This window comes from Petaurus breviceps, unplaced genomic scaffold (assembly GCF_028583685.1).
Source record: "Petaurus breviceps papuanus isolate PSGF00001 unplaced genomic scaffold, PetGlider_PUasm1.0 90639, whole genome shotgun sequence".
In the NCBI taxonomy this organism is placed as follows: Eukaryota; Metazoa; Chordata; class Mammalia; order Diprotodontia; family Petauridae; genus Petaurus; species Petaurus breviceps.
The window spans coordinates 6129688-6151389 of NW_027187296.1; the positions used below are offsets into that span (position 1 = coordinate 6129688).

Here is a 21702-nt window from a genome sequence, read left to right on the forward strand (position 1 = left end):
CCCCCATCAAATTAACATAAGAGTAGTACTGGTGTAGTGGGTAGCTTGGTGGCACAATGGATAGAGCCCCTGGGCCTGGAATAAGGAAGACCTGAATTCATTTGAATTAGCTTCAGACACTTACTAACTGTATGACCCTGGGCAAGTCGATTAACCTTATTTGCATCAGTTTCTTTATCTGTAAAATAAGCTGGAGAAGGAAATGGCAAACCACTCCAGTATCTGCCCATTAAAACCCTCTCCAAAATGGGATCTTAAAGAATCAGACACTACTACTAAAATGACTGAATAACAACAAAGGAGAAGTAGTAGTAGTAATAAACAGAATGAACCAGACTTTGTATGGGTTTCAGTCTTTTTTTTTTATTCATCAGGTAAACTTCCAATCCTTTTGAACACCTTCAATACTCTGAAAACAAACCCATCTCAAGTTGCATTGGTGCTTTGGCAAATGTGGGAAGAACAAATAGAATTTATCTTCTACTAATTGTGCACAGATGTGCTGCTATTTATCACACATGAAGTTGAGTGCAATGAACCATCATAATTGCCGACCACATTTCTTTCAGCATGTGTCCTGGCAATTCAATTCTTTCTTTGAATGGTAGTTTCTGCGAATAGCTCTTCTAGTAGGGACTTTTGTATCTTTTAGAAGAAAAAGGCAACAAAGATTACTTTTAGGTAACACCGAACATTAAAAAAAATTTAAAGCCGCTTTATCTAATTTTATTTCTTAGTAATTAAAATTGTCCCTTTGAAATCTGCATGATCCTATGCCATGGAGATGACATTGCCATATTGTAAACACATATGTTTGTGTGTTTCATCCAACTTAGATGCATTCATAAAAGGAGAGAAGCAGCAACATTTGCATAAAAAGCAGGTCTCTATTTCATTTCTCTTTCTGTTACTTGAATCCCTCATCTATGAGTTGCTGTACTTCATGTGGTGACAGAGGTGATTCCACACAAACTCACACAACCTAAGGTAGCAACTACATATAACTCCTGGGTCATTTATGAACACACTTAAAAATGGCCTTGACCTGATTTATCCTTAGCTATATTTAAAATTAAGAACCTTGAGGTCCTCTACTCTAATAAATTCTCTAGGTTTCCCACACTTACCCACATAAGCAGTATGTCAATGTCCTGAAAAATCTTGAACTGAATAAATGGTCACTTTTGGGGGCCATTCTTGTGACTGAATGGTTTTGACTGTCCAGTCAAACCAATAGTTGTGCTAGATTATGAAGATGCCTTTCAGATTTAAGTCTTATAAATCTTTAAATGGGCAGGAACTGGTTGTGAAGAGGACTGTAAAAATATATATACTGAACAAGAAATGGCCATTTGGGTTGCCATGTGTACACACATGACCTTGGCAATGAGGCACCTGATGGCAGTGAGTAGTGGTAGGTCCTTTATTTATGCTGTGGGTACTTCTATTTAAATACAAAATTCTTGCTCTCCAAGAACCAGATATCTTTTTGGTGTAGTTTAATTTCTTACATGTGTAAGACCTAAACTCATCTACATGGCAGGTCTCAGGGACAGGGTCTTGGATTCCAGCTACACCTGGTCTGACCATCACAGCCTAGACTTACCTACCATTACATCATACATGTGAAGAAATATCAGCTTTAGACCTCATCTTGCAATTCTGATTCACAGTACTAGATAGCATATGACAACAGTAAAAAGGGAGGTAACATTTACTTAGTGGTTTGAATGAGAATACATATGTAGCTTTTGCATTTCAGTTTCTAATACTTTCAACTTAATGTAAATCAACACATACCTAATGTCATGTAGCCTTTACAGAATTCTGCATTAAAGTGTAAAGAATATGAAACAATACATGAGCACAGTTCAATCAAGTTGGTTGTTGCAAGTAATGACAGTATAATATGCTTACAGTCTATTCTCCATGTGCTTAATTCTCATTGTTGAGAATCATAGGTATGAAAGAAGAGTCCTGCTTTTTTATTTTTACTAGGATATGCCTTAAACTGATAATTATCATCACAAAGAATGATAAAAATAGGGAACATTTGATCTGGGACATATAAGTAAGGGGAAAAAACCTCAAGAGACTGAATATATTGAGAATTTGATGCATGGCTCACAAGTCATTTCTATCTTGTTCTATGAGAAAATAATTTCTTCTTAATCCTGGCCAAATATAATTTTGAGTCATTAAAAATTAAATTAATCATTTGGAGCCTTTCTTCAAAATTTTAGAAATTTCACAAGGGACATTCAAACTGAAATTGGTTTTAAAAATTTTTTTGGCTCATGGAAAATGTTCTTTCAAACACTGGGGGAAAAAAACAGAATAATTCTGAATAGCAAAAAAGCACAAATTTCACTTGAAGTTTGGTTGGCTCCATTGGCCAAATGGTTTTTCAGGAAAGATGAAGTCCAGAAGCACACAGTCCAATGTCACACAGGTGAGGTGAATTTCAGGTGAGCATATGAGAGTCCAATGCCATGAAATTAATGGATCCCTCTACTAAGAGGCAGATCTAGGTCTGCCACGCAGCTTTGGGGGTGGGAAACCCTGTATCACTTCTAGATGCTTAAAGCTGTTTGTGTTAGCATTATGTTCAGAGATGAAAAGCACTGCTAATTAAAAGGGAAATTAAGACTAAGGGATGAGGGGTAGTCTAAGAGTTCAAAGTCACCCCTTCCAGGAGGCCCTGAAAGAGTCACCATAGCATGCAACTAACCCCCTCCAGCACCAAAGTGTTCTCTTTCATTTTGCTTCAGGAGGAAAGGTTGGAGAAAGTAGACCTCTGAGAGGAGATGCTACAGACTTCCAAGTTAGTGAATGAACTCCCAGCATCACTAGGGTACTCAGGGTAGGATGAACTGGATGAGATGATGTTTTTAAGCCTCTGCAGAGCAATGATCAAGAGCAAGAGCAGAAATGCTAAAAGGCTGAGAAATATTGAAACATAGATGTAAACGTTGGACAAATGGCCAGAAGATGAATCCACAGAGGTGGACAGGGAGGTGGGAAAGAGCTCCAGGAAAGTTCCATTCTCCACGCTGCCCACAAATCCAGATGAAGGGTCAGGGTCTGACATCTTTGTGGTGTGAGAGACAGAATGAGTGTATTGGAGATCGAAGTTACAATGGGACAAGGGTTAAATTGGACAGATTCTATAATTTTTCATTTTTCCATGGAAATGCTGGCAGAAATAGCTGGTTGCTTTATCTGAGCTGAGGGTCTTGCTTTCCAAGTACAACTGAGGATCTGGTGTCCACTGGAACTGTAAGAAAACAGAAAGAATTGAGTATACCACTGAGGAAACATCTGAGGCAATTCTGAATTTTTGCTTTCCTTTTTTTTTTTTTTGGTGTGTCTATATGAAACATGATTATTAAACCTAGTGGGAGCAAAACCAAAACTCTTCCCTAGGATCAAGTATGATTTATCACATTATGAACGACATGACAATGAACTTTTATTATCTCTCCACAGTACACTAGGTGCTAGGTTTCTCTAAGTTGCTAAAGATAAAATTAAAATACATTTCTTATGTGTTCCATCTGTTGCAATTTCAACACATGCTGCAGTATGAAGCTCTATGCACAGGCCCCCAAAGATTCAAATCAAGGTCTACCTCCTCCAGGAAATTCAAATTTTACCAGTTCTGAAACCCATCAACCCACCCCCAGACCAACTCTCCCCTATCTGCAAACTCTGCGAATAATTGCATTTGTAGTTTCTATTGGCATCACTGTTGCTTGTCTTGTTTCTTCTATTAAACTATAGTCACCTTGAGGACAAAAGCAATGTCTAAATTTTTCTATATTTTAATATGTATGCCAAACCTGTCAATTGATTTTAGAAAGAAGAAAGCTTAGATTTTCTTTGTCATATATTAGTTCTTTTAAACTCATGGTATCCAAGTCACTCAAGAGTTTCCCACCATTTCCATGAATCGGCTTGTCAATTAACTTAGACTAAGCAAAATGTATACATCTTGCATCTTTTCTTTCAGTCTGTTCCCCATTTTTCTTTTCTTTCCCCTCCATGTTTTAAAGGAAAAAAAAGTTGACATTGGTGGGTAAGTTTGAGCTAAAGTGTGGTGGAAATCAATGAACTACATATATGCTATATACATACATATGTACATACTACACATACATACACATATGCAAGATGTGCAAATTTAGAGAATCCACCTCAAATATTCACTATTTATGTCCAACCTGTGGTAGAGCCTTCCCAGTTCATATTGGTCTGCTCAGCCAGTTGGACACACTGTAACTTGACTCTAATACAGTGAGGTCATTTTGAGAACACAGGACACTAACTACTCAACTATGCATACAGTATATATAGTTTAGTACATATATAAACTATTATATAGGATACTATAAAATATATTATGATTTATTATATGTCTCATACTAGATACTATAGTGCCTAATATAGTATTAATATAGTATATATGATGTTATATGCTGTACTATATTATACTGTTATACTATGCTTATCCTATACTGTATTATAATATGGTAATGGAAAACACTGTAAACTTGAAAGTGTAATATAAAGTACAATATAAATAAATGATTAACTCATAAACTTTAAAATACAATATAAATATTAGTTATTTTAACTAATGATTTAACAATGATATCTGTCATTAACTGGTGGGAAAACCGAGGCACAAAGGAGAACTGTCATGTTATAAAGCAGTTGAACTGCAGAGAACAAAAGAATCCTTATTATTTCTAGTTTCTGAGAAAACTGACCAATACTAAAGGTTTTTTTTTTTTTGCTTAACCTTCAAAGGTTTCTGAGAACAGTACATAGTGAGTTAGTCACCTATTGAAATAGTATATAGGAAGCCCATAGTACAGGAAGATTTCTGTAAAAAGTCTCTTTTACTAGATAACCTTAATATGATGATATTATGAACAAAGAAATAGTGTGTCCTGATTTTCCATTCTTCTCCTTAAATTACTTTAGAGAAAAAGGTTTGGGATTTAATAGAATTTTCAAATCACTACTTAAATTTAAAATGGCAGCAACAATCAACTTCATTTCAATACTCTAATCTAGAAGAAAGGGGTACATGTATTGTTAAGGATACACTTAATTTGGTAGAATTCAAAAACATTTTCCCCCATTTTGTTGCTCAGGTTGAAAATTGGATGTAGCTTCATTTTATTGTTTAAATATTTTATTCTGCAATGTATGGATAATAGTGATGTGCCAAAAATGAATAATTTTCCATGTTTATGTGTAAGACTGTATGAAGCATTCAGTTCAGGATGGCAGTTACAGAGGTGAAATCCAATCAATTTGCAGTTCCTCTGGGATGAAGGGCTCTTCAGATCGATCCTTTCTGGATGGTTCCTCCCAAACAGATTGCGTTTTAACTATAGATGAGACTTCATCTCAAATGCATACCCTCACCCTTTCTGTTCCCTGCTTCTCCAAATATTTCTCCTTCCAGGTGACACATAGCAAATAGGGCAGCAGGATTTTGATGCTCTTTCCTAAGCAATCTTCAAAAACTCATTGTATGTGTGATTGAGGAGGAGAGAGCTCTATCCCAACATTATAACTTGAAACCTGTGGAAATGATTCACTTCATGGTCAGCCAAATTTTTTTTCTGAATCTGACAAACTAACTCAGGAGAACATTGGGATAAAGCAAACAAGTTGTGGGAGAAATTACGATTCTTTATTAACTAAGTTTAGCTAGAGGGGCAGCCAGAACATACTGCAATAGGAAATACATTGCTTCTCAAGGAAAAGTGGCTTTCACTCCTAACCCTTCCAACTGACCAAAGGTCATTCAATGACCCTTCTGTCTCAATTACCTTACTTGTCAGACAGTAAATTATATCCTTTATGGAGCTATTAAAAGAAAAACATTGCATTCCATGGAGAAAAGTCATATCCTGTTATGTTTCGAGATTGAACCATGGAGAAGTGCAGAGACATTGTTAGCTCTTCTCTGGGTAGTAAGTTGTCACAAAATTGTCTGGGAGTCTGCTGACTAGGTACAGCTGACAATCACCAATCAACAATGCAGAGATAATAATAAAAAAAAAACCCTGTAATTCATCATGCTCAGGCTACAGGCCACACCAAACACATACCAAGAAGTTCCGGGCATTAGTTTTAGGCTACATGATCTAAGTGTTGGTTATATAAGCAGAATGTGTCTAATGGCATTTCAAAGAGCAAATAGGAAAGAAGATGATTTACATGTCAAAGAATAGAAGGGGAAGATCCATATCAGCTAAAGCGGGAAAGCTAGCCTGTAGTTGATATCTCAGCTTGATTTTGCAAGCTAGCTGTGTAAAGTGCTCATCTTAAGTAAATGGCAGTGACCAAGTTAAGCCAGATATTCTTTTATCACAAAGTGAACTGAGAACGGCTGAATGGCTGTGTCTACTCTTGCAAAGTGATTAGACCAAGAAATACACCAATCTGATTTTATGTAGTATCAGCTAAATACAGGTGAAGGAACCAGCCTGTGTTAACTGTAGGCAGCAGGGAATTCTCTTACAATATGAACCAAGTCTTCTTTCTTCTTTTCTATTTTTGTTTATTCAACATGTCCTTTGGATTACTCTCCCAACTCTCACTCCCACTAGTAGTTTGGGGACATCAGAGAACGGTTTACTATATCTCCTCTTCCCAAGGCTCTAGGGGTATCTCCAAGGGTCTGAGTTTCTAGTTTTATTGCTCACAAACCCTTACTGTTATGCTTCCCTCTAATAATATGCCAGTGGGAGAGTTAGAACAAATGGTACAGAAATGTACCCAGGCTCTCAGGAAGAGTGGGTTTAAATTATAATACAATGGTAGTGAAGCAAATGTGTAGGACACATGTGTGGCAAAGGGGTAACTCATAATACACTTCCTTTTTTAGCATGGAATTCCTTTCCTGAGTCCATGGCCAGAATTTTTCTCTGTTGCAAGAGGCCAAGCTCCTTAAAAATGCTTCCTCCCCTGGACAGCCATATTTCTGTCTCCATTTTTGTAATGTTTGCACATTAAAAATGTCTGTGCCCTTACATTTCCAAGTATTTCACTTCTACCAGACTGATTAGCTGTCGATTAGTTTTACCTTGGAACATACATTTTCTCTCTCCTACTGACAAGAGAAAAGGCTTGAAGTGTAACAATTCTATAGTCCATTCAATTCCATTCCTGAAATATAGGTGAAGATCCTATTATATTCAAAGCACCTGGCTAAGCTTGGGGGACAAAGAGAAAAATCTCCAGTCCTCAAAAATCTAACTTTCTGTCAGTCAGATAAGAGGCTAAGGTAAGCCATCTGAACCATTGCCCAAGTAGTAATTGTAGAGTTTGAGGATCCATTCACATACTCCAGTCCTGTCCCTGTTATGCATATATTCCCAATACATCTGATTGGAATAAAGGGTACCATTTACAACCCTGAAACAGAATGAAATGATCCACCTGGAAATTGACTCTCACATCCCTGGCCAGGCCACTTCAGTATGTTATTCTAATAGACAAAGCCAGTATACAATATCTGCCCCTTAAATTATCACAACCAACCTGTTGGTTTGTGAACCTTGTTTTAATTTGCTGTCTATTGCTCCTTCTCCTTCAGTAGGAACTTGAAAGCTTTTAATTTTTTTTTCCAAAAGGAAATCTGAATGGACAGTTTGGAGAAATCATTTAATAAAAGACCCTCTCCCCATAGATCTTCATTTAATGTTCTCTACACTCAAGCCTTCTTGGTCCACATTCCAAATGAGTATTCCCAGGAATATAAGTAAAGGTGAGTTAGAATTGAAAGAGATTAGATTGTACATATCTCAACATGACATTAATGAAATGTTTTCCTCAGCTGAACAAGTGACACACTAAGGATATTGCAATTCTGTTACTTTAGTTCATATCTGAGATCTCTCATTCTGTAGAATTCAAAGGAAAAAATACTTGAAACTTAGTTGCTTATAGAGTCCAGATTTTCATGGAGAATATGACCTTGAAAGCTGGGTAGGACTTCAACAAATTGGTGAAGGAGAAAGGAGAGTCAATGTGCAGGAGACAGCCTGAGCAAAGGCACAGAGACATGAGAATATTTCAGGAATATTTGGAATATGAAACAGTAAATAGTCAAGTTTGGTCAGAATATATATTTCTGGGAAAAAAGCATTTGTTTTATTCAGAGACTTAGTTGAGGAGCTTGAATGACCTCTCTAAAGCACAGGGCAGGTGGAGAACAAGGGGAGCTAATCTGGATGGATTATTGGTAGAATTGTTGATAATCAGAAGGTTGATGCCCTTCAATGCCAAACTAAGGCTTTTAGTGTTAACTAGGTGGCATTAAGAAAGCCATTGAAGGTCTTTATTAGGAAAGCCACATGGTCAGAACTGGGTTTTTAGCATGATTAATCTGGCAGCAATGTGTATGATTGACTGTAGACTTCTGGAAAATAGAGAAGAAACAACCAGCTAGTCTCGTAACAGCTACTGAGGAGCCAATCAAGGGTTGTGATAGTGGGAACAGAAAAGAGGGGACAGAAGGGACAGACATTTCCAAAGTAGAAAAGATAGAATTAACAACAAATTGAGTATGTGAGTGAGGGATAGGGAGGAGTCCATAATGAATCAAAGCTTTCTAGTCATATATGCACTACAATACGGAAGAATGGGAATAGTTTTGGAGAGATAATAAAAATCATAGAATCACACAATTTCAGCAACTGGTCAACTAGGCCAAGCCACTTCTAGAAAGAATCCCTTCTTCAATCCACCAGAGAGTGGAGTAAGCCATTACCTTCCAAAGCAGCCCATTGTGCTTTTAGAAAAACATTAAGGTGTTTTTCCTCACATCAGGGAATGGGCTTCTTTGTTACTTTAACCCAGTGTTCTTGGCCCTATCCTTTGAGGCCAAGCAGAACAAATTTAATCCCTTTCCCACATGAGGGTTCTTACTGATGACAGTTATAGCCCTTCTAAGTCTTCTCATCTCCAGGCTGAAACATCCTGAATTCCTTCAACTGTTCCTCATATGATATTTATGCATAGCCCATTACTGCCCTGATCATTCTCCTTTGGACACATATCAGAGTCCTTTCTAAAATGTGGCATCCAAAAGTGAATACAAAATTCATAATGTGTTCAGTGAGATGTTGCCTTCTTATTCCTAGATACTGTGTCTCTCATTCATTTTATTACAGTTATCTAGGACCTGTCAAAGTCCTTCTGAATCTTGACTCTCATCCAGTCTACTAGCTCTCTTTTTCTAGCTTTCTATCATCTGCAAATTTGTGAAGCATTTATGCTATTTAAAACTTTTTTCTACATCGTGGATAAAAATGTTACAGAGGACCAATCACAAATCTCTAGGATACTCCACAGAACACATCTTTCCAGGTTGCTGTTGATTAATTTAGTGACTGTTCTTGGTTTGATCACATGGCCAGTTCTGAATCCAACTAACTGTATTATCTTCTAGCCCATTTCTGTCCAACCTCATCAGCAAAAATATCATGAGAATTTATCAAATGCTTTGCTAAAATTGAGGAAAACCTATAGCATTACTTTGTTCTATTAGTCTAACAATTCTACTTAAAAAAGCTTTAAGGTTAGTCTGAAGTTAGCTCATGCTTGAGGAAATCATTATTCCTCTGTTCTCACTGTTTCCTTTTCCAGATGTTTGTTAACCATTTCTTTAATAATACTTCCAAGAATTTGTAGGAATTTAAGCAAAATGAACTATAGTGTAAGATTCCATTCTCTTCTTTTTTCAAAAAAGTGGGACATTTACCCTTCTCCAGTCCTGTAATAAGTCCTCCCTTTCCTTTCAAAGATCATTGATATTGGCTCAGCAATTACATTTACCAGTTGTATTAATACTTCAGCATATACTTCAACTGAGCCAAGAGAGGAAGTCATTAATCGTAGGTCACTGTTATTATCAATCCCATTAGTTATCTCACATATCAACCACCCATTAGCCATTTTGTTCTGTCCTTTCTGGTCCAAAAATCCCAAGTTCAAAGATGCCAAGTCCCTACCTGGAAATTAAGCAACTCTACTTTCTTTCTGTCAATTTTCCACCTGAGCAATTAAACCCTACTATTTAAAGAGTTTTAAAGGCTGACATCATGAATTTCAATAGTTCAAATTCAGATTGTAGATAGACATTTTCTTCCTGGCTTTTGAAATGGCTTTCCTTGGACCTGGAACAACAGCATCAAAAGGCAAATACATTCCTCCTTTGTAAAATATGAGGGGTGAAATTAGGGAGGGGAGAGGACAGTTTAAGACTAGATGACCTTTAAAGTCCCTTTCAGCTTTAAATCTAGAAAGCTACGGTAGAAAGAATTTATTTCTTAAAAACACAATTGAGGCAGTATTTCCATGATGTAGTTATGTCATTTTAGAGAGATCAGGGAGCTTTGTGCTCCAATTCAAGGAAAGACCGCCTGTTCTGGCTAATATAATTACAATGGACTCAATAAGAAATAAAATAGGGAGCAACCTGAAGCTTACAGAAAAAATACAAGCTTTTCAGGGGAGGATGGGTGGATGATGATAACCTTTGGGCAAAAAACAAGGCCGCTCCTTAAACCTTTGAAAAATTGTATAAAGAAAACAGCCCTAGAATTATGATGTGCAGATTTGTGGGCAAAAGCTATAATGAGTCTGTGGAAAGAAAGGTAGGAAGTAATATTGGTCTTTCAAGATGTTATAGCATTTTTAATGAGAGCTTTCAGGCTCAATTTCCCCTTAGTTCTGAATCATACTCAATAATTTAGGAAGTGTATAAAAGAAAAAAATCTCTAATTTCTTACCAGTGAAATCTGATTATACAATAGCATAATCTTCAAAGGGAAGTGTGATTAGCTTGAACAAGACTAGACAAGTCCCTGCTCTGGAAAAATGGACTGCTATTTGTCCATTGACATGCTCTTTCTCTGCTACCTACCATTTGGATTGCACAATTAAAAGTGAAATCATTTAAACCATCTATTTCCAGTATAACCATAATCAGGAAGTTTTGTTCCTGAGGCAAAAAGCAGGAAAGGTGCTTTCAGTTAGGGAGGGGGCAGGGAAGAAATATGGCTACCCTGGGACAGCATGGTTAAGTAGGGAGAGGGAATAAGCATTTATTAAGCACCTACTATATGTCAGGCACTGAGTTAAGCTTTACAAATATCATCTCATTTGATCCTTTATCCATTCATCTGTTAGCTTCATATCTAATCTAACTGGCACTTACAAAGTGCCTAATATGAGTCTGTATCATTTTAAGCTTTGTTTCCTAATCAATGATTTCCAAGGGTAGGACTAGCAAATATTCATAACACCCTGTAGTGTTATGTTTTAGAGGACACTAAACCAGCAAGCTGTTTTCTGGGGAGCCTTAAGACTCCAGGTTGCTCAAGGCTAGCTATAGCTGGTTATCAGCAGTCTTATTGATTTATTGCTTGTATCCTTTGTCCATTGGCCATAAGCTGCCCATAACTCCAGAATACATGGAAATTCAGGGATTTCTTAAGCTTCCTTGAGGGAAGACACTGGAAACTCTTTAGTTTGTGGTCACCCCTTGAGTTCTGCCCTCAACATAAATAGCTATTGGGGCGGCTAGGTGGCACAGTGAGTAAAGTGCTGGCCTGGAGTCAGGAGGTCCTGAGTTCAGTTCCGGCCTCAGACAACACCCACACAAAAAGGGCTGGCCATGTAACCTTGGGCAAGTTACTTAACCCCAATTGCCCTCCAAAAGGCAAAAAAACAAACAAACCATAAATAGCTATCAATGATACACTGCTTTATAATTGATAAAATACTCTATATCCACTGTCATGTATTTTAATCATTGCAAGAGGTCTTTGAGGCAGGTAACATGTATGCTTTGACCTTGATCATACAGATGAGGAAACTAAAGTGACTTGGCCAAACTAGCAAATGCCAGAGCCAAGACTGGAAGGCAGATTTTCTGATTCTAAATCCAGTGCCCTCTCGATTATATTACAGCTGCCTTTCAAGCTAGTTTTAGCACTTTACTCCGATTTGAATAAGCAATCTTGGGCACAGGTACCAATGTGTGTAACCTGGTGACATTTGTTTTCCCATGTTAAGTATCACTCCACCACATGTTTTGCACTCTGAGTCACTCTTCAATTAGTTGAATAAAATTCCAAATTGTTTATTATCTCTTATTTCAAAGAAACATCAAATCATAAACTGGAAGCAACATTCTGCCTTTGCCTGTATATGTGCACACACACACAGAAACACATACATATACACACATGAAACACATCCATCTATCCATTCATCCACACATACATAGTGTCCCAAAAGTTTTAGTGCCATTAAAAATATATACATATTTGTATATATGTTTATATATAAACCTATATGTATATAATCTTTTTTTTTTCTTCTTGGAGAGGGGAGAGCAGGGCAATTGGGGTTAAGTGACTTGCCCAAGGTCACACAGCTAGTTTTAGAAGTGGGAGGTGGGACCCTGTATATGAGGTAGAGCAATTATACTTGTTTGACTGAAATGTAGAGTACATGAGAGCAAGTACTTGAAATCAGTCTACAAAGAAAGAGTAGAATGGAAATGTGAAGGACAATTAGGAGAGAACATCTACTCAACACTTCCAACAGGAGTACTGGAAAAAACAATTCTAGACAAGCTCTGTGAGCAGCTAAAATTTCTGGGAACAGCAGAGGGAGACATGGAAGAGGCTGATGGTTCTCTGGTTATTTGCTGATCTAAAGGTGAGAATTATGAGGGAGATCTCATACATACAAAGGCTCTATGAGAACAAGAGTGACATAAAAAAATTTTTCAAAAAAATTGATCTTGGAGTCTGAAGAACTCAGTGCCAATCCTGACATTTATTAGCTATGTGAATCTGGGCAAGTCACATAACACTCTCTGACTCTCAGTTTTTTTCATCTGTAAAATGGGAATACTAATATACTACCTACTTTAGAGAGTTTTTGTTTAGGAAAGAGCTCTATAAAACACTAATTGGAAGAATCAAGGAGGGCTTCATGGAGAAGGCTGCATCATGGAAGAAAATATTACATTCAATAGATGTAAACTTGAGAGCAGGGATTATTTAATTTTTACCTTTCTATTCCCAATGCCTGGAATATAGCGAGCACTTAATAATTACTTTTCACTGATGTACAAATCAAATTATGATTATATACATAATCTTAAATGCTAATAATCCTGGAGATTCAAAGATAAAAAAAATACTTCTACCTGAAGTATCTAGATAATTGAGGTAAAAAGTTGGGGTTGGGAGTGGGGAATAATTTAAGATGATTTCCTCAAATCTCTATTGTGCTTATGTTGATAGAGCCAAAGAAAAATTTCCAACCTAGAGATGGTGTCCAATCTCTCCCCAGTAAACTATGCCCTATTATTATTTGATTGAGAGAAATTACCTCCATCAAGGTAACGGAGAGATCTGGCAAGAGAAGGAAAGGAGTGTGATTAAAAGTAGGATACCATACTCATACATTTATCTTTATGCCTGAAGATATTTTCAGCCTTTTAATTGCATGAATCTGAATGGTATACAAAAATAAATAGATGTAAATATCTATCTGAAAATATGCTGTGTAGTCTCAAAATGGTTCAGCTTAAGATTTGAATTTAAGATAATATCTATCACCAGGGAAGAATTATTAGCAATTTAATTAAGTAGGGTGTTATTTACATGTGTATTATCAACTGTAACCATTTATTTCCTTAAATCAGGTCTTCTTTCAAGATAGCCTACATTCTCTTAACTAGTGTGAATTTCTTAAACCTATTATTTCCCAGGAGGGACTCAGATTCATCAAATATTTTCATTACTAATGGTAGTTGTGATAAAATTTTAAGAAGAAGGTTTAGTAAAGCTAATGAATGCTTGTCATTCCTAATAGAACCACGAATAGTACCCTAATTAATTACCCTAATCCCCATCTGGGATATTAACCCAATCTTTAGCATAATATATACATACAAATTGTGCTACATAAATTCTCCCATTCTTTCATTCTTCCATAATGACTGACAGATAAAGCATGGTGATTGACTGTCTATTATCAGGGAAAATTAGGTTCTCCAAAGAAGACACTTTAGGAACCAGCAGCTCAGGCAGACTGAGTGAATATATATAGTTTGGGACTGCCAGAATTAGTGGTTCATATTTAGCAGAATACTCATGAAAAGAAAATAGGATACAAACTTCAAAGTTTATACCCTGTGGATACCAAAAATATTCCCTGGAAATACTCTGGAATAGGCCAGTAAAACCTAACAAGCCAGTACTGGCCCAGAGAACCTGAGGCCTGATTCATTAGGAAGGATGGTCAACCAAGCCCAGGGATTCACTATCTCAGTAAATCTATGACACCTGCTAGTGCTCAAGTCTTGGGAAAGAAGCTTTAAAGGCTATGCTCTACAGAAAGTTCAGTTTTGGCTGCAGCAGGGCAGCTAGGTGGTTGAGTGGATAGAGTGCCAGGCCTGGAGTCAGGAAGACTCATCTTCTTGAGTTCAAGTCTGACTTCAGACACTTAGTAGCTGTGTGACCCTGAGCAAGTCACTTAACTCTCTTTGCCTCAGTTTCCTCATCTGTAAAATAAGCTGGAGAAGGAAAAGGTTAAGCATCTTTGTCAAGAAAACCCAAAATGGGGTTATGAAGAGTTGGACATGACTGAAAAACAACTGAACAGGGAGATGTGCCTGGAGACTGTGGACAGGTGACTCATCTAGGAAGCCTTATTACTCATTACTGGCTCTGCTAAGGGTAACTGAATCCTGGTCTGAGTTAGAGGTTTGGGAGAGTTCCTTGCATTCACTCTGTATTGACCAGTGCTGTTCAGAAAACACCAGATGGATCCTCCTCTTGCAGTTTTCTTTTATGTTCCAGGGTAGAAAAGCCCTACCTGGCCACCCAAGCAGCAAGCAGCATCTCAGTGGTGTGCTTATAAATGGTTAATGACAGACTCTCTGAAACAAAATGTAGTGACTACCCATGTATAACCTATGTCAAATTGCTTGTCTTGCCAATAAGAGGGAAGGGGAGGGAGAATTTAGGACTCAAAATTTGAAAAAAATATTAAAATTATTTTTACATTAACTGGGAAAAAGAAAATATTAAATTAAAAAATAAAAAATGTAGGTAGCACCAATGTTTAAGTTTAATTTGTTATTAACATTTTCTATATCACTTTAAGTCAAGATACCAACAGAACAATAATTCATCATGTCCTGATTTTCAAAGTGTAAAAGCTCACACTAAAAATTTAATAATCCTACCACATTTCTGTAAGCATCTTGACTTAGGTGGGGTGGGAAAATGGTTCTAATACAGACTAATTAGTAACAGCTCTAGAAGCAGCTTACAGTACTGGTTGAGGTGAAGGATAAAGTCAGTCCTGGGTTTAGAGTCAGGAAGAACTAAGTTCAGATTTTTTTTCTCAATAACGTATTAGCTGTGTATCTCTGTGCAAACTTTTCTGGGCTTCAGTTTCCTCATCTAGGAGGATACTGGACTTGAGTTCTAGTTTGTATTTGTATGACATATATTGTCTATATTATCCTAGATAAATCACATAAACTCTCAGTGTCCCCAGGCAAGTCCCTAAGACTGTACATTGCAGGGTAGGTGATCTTTTATATTGGAAGAAGGAGTTTCCATTTTGGAAGACCCTGATACCAATGTGAGATCATGGACTCACTCCCCCCACGTTGATGTATACATATACATATCCCATTTTACTGCTATAGATTGTAAGATTCTTGGAGGTGGAAACGGTTTCATTTCTGTCTTGGTATCTCTAGTGCTTCCTATAGTTCCTGGAACAGAGTAGGGCCCCAAATAAATGTTTGCTAAATGATTTGCCATCAACAATAGCTAGCATTTATATAATACTTAAAGGTCTGCAAAAATACTTTACCAATATCTCATTCTATCCTCACAGCACTAGCCTAGGAGAATAACTCTCCCCTGGGAGGTAGTTGCTATTATTATCTCCATTTTGCAGAGGAGGAAACAAGCAGAGGAGGATGAAGTGACTTGACCAAGGTCACCCAGCTCATAAGTGTCTGACTATGGTTTTAAGCCAGACTGGAGCCTCCTTGACTCCAAGCCTAGTGCTCTATCCACTGTACCATCAAGACTGTCGAGGAAAGGGGGTAGCAGATCTACCAAGATGGCACATAGAAAGCAGTCAGGGATATTCAATGAGGTCCCACAGTGTGGCTGCTCCCTCCAACAATGGAGATTACCATGTGTCCTCAGCCACGCCTAGCCAGCCTGTGTAACTCTCCACCACATCCTCTTGTCAATCCGCCACAGGAGTCCACCTTACATGCTTTCTCTAAATCTCTTGATGTTGGGTGGATACTTAAGGAGCACTTGGCCTATTTATCAGTCACTCTTTGGTCTTCCTATATAACTAGGTCATCTTTTTTCCCCTCTCAAGTCAGGGATAGGGTATGTGTAAGTTTAAGAGGAAGTATGATGTAGCAGATATAAGGCCAACCATAACACTAGAAGAAAGGAAGGAAGGATGGATGGAAGGAGGAAGAAAGGGAAAGAAGGAAGGAAGGAAGGGAAGAAGGGAGGGAAGGAAGGGAGGGAGGGAGAGAGGGAGAAAAGGAGGAAGGAAGGAAGAAAGGAAGGAAAGAAGGAAAGAAGGAAGGAAGAAAGGAAGGAAGGAAGGAAGGAAGGAAGGAAGGAAGGAAGGAAGGAAGGAAGGAAGGAAGGAAAGAAGGAAGGAAGGAAGGAATCTTGGGTTTGATTCTTGCCTCTGACATGCTGACTATGAATCTGGACAAGTCACTTGACTAAAGCCTCAGGAAACTATATGGTTATAAGTGGGATAAGTTCCTGATCTGTAATGGTGAGATGAGTTAACCACCAGGATTTCCTTACACCAGGGGGATGAGAAGTTGAATATAGGTTCTGAAAAATACATATCTGTTTCCTGTTAAATCAATGGCTACCTCCACTGGACATTTATCTGGGGCTAGAGTTGGCACTCTTGAAATCACTTGATTCTTAAAACAGGGTACAAGGTCAACAATTTAGTATTTTATCTCACTAACTGACAAATGCCTCAAAATGCTAAAAATATGGAAAAAAGCACATCAATAAAACTGTTCATGGGGTAGCATTCTATTCTGAGAGTGACTGAGATGTGTGCATACATGTAGAAAAGACAAAAGCTACCACTTCCATAATAAAACATGTACTGTCCAGTGCTGTAATAGCCTAACTGTGAGCACAAAAATGAGCCAGAATCTATCAAGAAAACCACACAGAACACAAATTAACTCTACGATGAAATTTTTAGGAAGGGCTCAGAATGAAATGTCTTTGTTGGGCACTTATGGTTATAATGAATATTAGGAGAGGACAGGATGCACTTCATCAGGAAAACATGTTCCCATTTGGAGTTTCCCATGATCCTGCTAATCTCTAGCTAGTACCTAGAGCCAGTGCTTTGTCTCTTCCTGCATGCTCTCGAGAATCTGGCAAATAGATATCAAATGTCTGGCAAATAAAGATCCTGTATACATGTTCCTTGTAACATGGAACAAAATGATATGTCATGCTATAGAGAGTAGGAGGAAATCAAGTCCTCAACAGTCTGTTGTCATTTCAGATAACAGCTCAGGACCAGAATGTGTCAGAGGTAATACAGAAGCAATCAATAATTTGTAGGCTCAAGTTCAGCATAAATGTATTTCAGATTTTAAAAGACAGCTGGGGGAGGGGAGGGACAGAAAGTCAGAGGTGATCTGCAAAATACAGAGTATTTCTCTAGTAACTTGTACAGAACCAAATAATCACAATCCTAAGAAACAGAGCTGTGATTTTCTTGGGAGAGGTCCAGACCTTTAATTTCATGGGGTTGAGAGCTCCCTCCATTGGCAAAGACTAGGAAAGCATCTGTAGCTCTAGTCTTAGCTCCCCTCTGGTATTAAGTGGTTGCCAATACTTATATAGCTTTTGTGCATCAGAGATAAGACCAAAAATCAGGTCTTCCTGACTCCAAGGCTAGCTTCCCTATCCACTATGTCTTGCTGTCTTTCTGCTGTGATTTTTATGCACAGCAAAATCATGGGTACTTTTCTTTTACAACATAGGACTGGCTTTAACTCTAGTTCATTCTTCCTCAGAAAGAGGAATTTCTGTCTTTTGGAGACCTTGTATAATTTGATCCTCTGTCCACTTACACATCTCCTAGGCTTTCCAATCCCCCTACTTTTGCCATATTTGCCTCAAACTGGGCTCTCCCATGACTCTTTCTCAATTTCATTTGATTGGGTAGTTAATCTTTGGAATAGATACATGGAGCCTTATGTCTCTGGGTTCAGACATGCTGACTCTCTCTCCCTTTAACACCAGTAAGAACCACAATTAGCTCAAAAATTTGCTTTGTTCTTTGAAGTATTATTTATTCTTAAATTCTGGTCCTTCTAGTGTTAAATCCTTTGTAACTTCCAATTCCTTTCACCTGCCCACAATGACCTTTAATAATGGTGAGCTAACATTTCATTTCTTAAACATAAATTCCACTTCTGGTTATGCATGCTAACAGAGATGAGAGAGGCTGTATGATTTGGAGGGTACATCTGGGGGATTTATGCACACAGCCATTTATTCATAAACTCATACTCAGGCTATAATGCAAATGTGAGGCAAACATTAAACTTGTCGAAAAGTGAAAAACTCATCAACTGCTTGTTCCTTCTACCCAATACTGAAGCATCATTTTGACTACCATTTTCACTGGATTGAATGAATTTTTGATCTGTCTGGTTACTTTGGCATTATATAATCAATAGCCCCAGTGGGAAATGACATTGACATATCTAGCCCTTCTTTACTCTCAGTCTCTCTTGACTCAGTGACCCAGATCAGGAAGTGAGGGAAAGCCAGACTAGAGGAATAAGAGAGAATAGGAAGCAAGCACTTCTGAAAAGCTCCTTCCTCACTAGCACCAGGACCCAGCACAAGGAAGAGTAGTATAACCTAAGATAAAGTGGTCCTTCCTTCATAAAAGTAACCAGGTCCTCTACAATCCTGTCTTATTTCATATTACTCCATCATGAGCTCAAGGTTCTAGACAAAGCAGTCTAGAATTAGTTGTTTTAGAACCTGATTCACCATCTCCTATTTCCATACACAAGCCCTCCTTATGTCTGGAAGATGCTCCTTTCTCTCCTTTGTGTCTCAATAAATCTTAACATCCTTTGAGTCTACACTCAGATGTCACCTCCTCCATGAAGTCCTCCCTCATCCCACCTCCCAGTTAATGCTTTCTCCCTCTTCAGTTTCCTTTCCATTAGACTTATTTTGAGAATATATTATGCTTCCTAGTAGGATGTATATTCTTGGAGGGGAAGCAGCTGTTTTGATTTTGCCTTTGTATCCCTAGTACTTTGAACACAATAGGTGGTTAATCAATGTTTGCTCAATGGAATTACTTGACAGAAGTCTCATATAGTGGAGGAGGAATCCATCCTTGGGGAATGAAAAACAGGAAACCCACATGTGGATGTCAAGGAAAGACCAGTTTTCCTGGCATAATGAATGAAAGTAGGATTGAAATTGGGACCCTGGTGATTGTCAGGGCCAAGTGTATTTTCTAGTAGATAATTAAGAATTGTTTGACTTGCATATGTGATTTCACTAAACCCCCCACCCCACTTTTTTTTTAACAGCAATACTATAGTAGAATTTAAATTGCTTTAGGGCAGGGGCTATTTCCAATTTTGTCTTCATATCTCTAGCACCCAGCAGATGCTTAATAAATGTTCAACTGAATTGTAGAAGGGGACTCAATTGACTTAAAGCTGATATATAAGTCTTTTATTATATAGATGTAAGGGCTCATGATTTGGTCACAAGTATGTTTAAGTAAATGAAATAGTAAGCTGGAGAGTGAAGAGGTATTATTATACAGGGCATTGTTCTGGTCAGCTCTTATGTAATAGGGGCTTGTGGTTATAAGAATCAGTCAGCCAATACACATTTATTAAGTGCCTCCTATGTGCCAGGCACTGTGCCAAGTGCTGAGGATTCAAAAAGAGGAAAAAGTCAGTCCCTGCCCTGAAGGAGTTCACAGTCTAATGGGGAGACATCATGCAAACAAATACATATAAACCAGCTATATATAAGACAAATATGCAAAAAAAGTGAAACTGCATCGGCATATATTCATTACAATTGGACAAAAAAAAAGAAAAATTTCAACCATGGCCTATAGGATACTTGTAGTGGATCAGTAAAATGTTAATTGCATATCCCCTCTATTATCCTATGTCCTTTCTGCCCTTTGAGCTGGAAGAGGCCGTCTGTAAGAGGTGCCCCTTCTGCCTTCCCACTCTTCTTATACCTTATTCCCTGACAGGAACTCTTTGATTCGATGACACTGACTTCCTGGCTGTTGTATGAACAGGATACTCCATACCTTGACTCTGGCCATTTTCTCTGGCTGTGCCCTATGCCTGGAACACTTCCTTCTCCCTGCAGACTACCAACTGCCCTGACTTCCTTTTAAGTCCCAACTAAAATCTCACTTTCTACAGTAAACCTTCTCCAAATCCTCTTAATACCAGTGCCTTCCCTCTGTTATAGTAGTTCCTATTTATCCTGTATATAGCTTGCTGTATGTATGTATGTATACACACATAATATATAATATATATAACACATGTATATATGTAAACACATGTCACATGTTGGCTCTCCCATTAGATTGTAAACTACTTGAGGGCAGGATTGTCTTTTTCCTTTTTTTATTTCCCTAGTGTTTAGCATATGCCTGGAACATAGTAGGTGCTTAATAAATGTTTATTAACTGATTGATATCCTTTCATTCAGTGTGTGTTCAGTGGGCATCCACTGAGTCTAGGGCATTGTAAAGAATTACTTCATCTCATTTCACTTTAATTTAAGTATTTTGGTTAAGAAACTGAAATAATTTTGATAAAGGCTAATGAATGTCTATAGTGACAATTTAATCAGCTAATAGTAAATAATAAGAATAAATCCACATTTAGTTTAAACTTTCATTTATCAGTTGTGGAAAATGAGGTAATAAGTTAAAAATAGAATCAGAATAACAGACTTAGAAAGGATCTCAGTCCAATCTATATCTAAGAAAGTACCTTTCTCTGCAACAAACATGACAAGTGGTCATCTAGCCTTTGCTTGAAGAGCTCCAGGGTTGGGTAGCACACTACCTCCTGAAGCAGGTTAGTTGGAGGTCCTAGAAGAAGTGTACAAATAGAAAACAGAACTCAGCAGTTTCCAGCATACAAGCCCTTCAAAAGTGAAAGCTAAGCCTATTTTCATGACAATGTTCTGGGGTATTCAGATTTCATTGGGGTGACAAATGTCTGCACAGGAATATCCATTCTGGAAGGTAGGGAAAGGGCAGTAAGAATCTGACTATAAATATTTTCAGTGGCATCATTTTGTAAGTGATGTACAAAATGAACCTGAGGTTGTAATAGATGGGCAGATTCATCTTTAAACATGAGCTGAGGGATTTCTTTGGACAGCATTATGGACTGTGCAACAATAATCAGAATAGAATCTAGTTTTGGCAAGGCAGCGCAGAACTGGTTGGACCAACTGTGCATGCATGAGACAGATGGAAATAGTCTCAGAGGATGAACATTTTAATTAAATTTTT

General features: G+C 37.7%; 1 protein-coding gene across 1 annotated transcript; it reads right to left on the bottom strand.

The window, feature by feature from the left end:
• Positions 1-243: 243 nt before the first annotated feature.
• SERTM1 (serine rich and transmembrane domain containing 1) lies at positions 244-21269 on the bottom strand. Its single transcript, XM_069064566.1, has 2 exons — positions 21173-21269; positions 244-3277 (listed from the first exon to the last, which is right to left on the bottom strand). The coding sequence occupies exon 2, from the start codon at positions 3089-3091 to the stop codon at positions 2768-2770; it is 324 nt and encodes a 107-aa protein (XP_068920667.1). The 5' UTR covers positions 3092-3277; positions 21173-21269; the 3' UTR covers positions 244-2767.
• Positions 21270-21702: the final 433 nt, after the last annotated feature.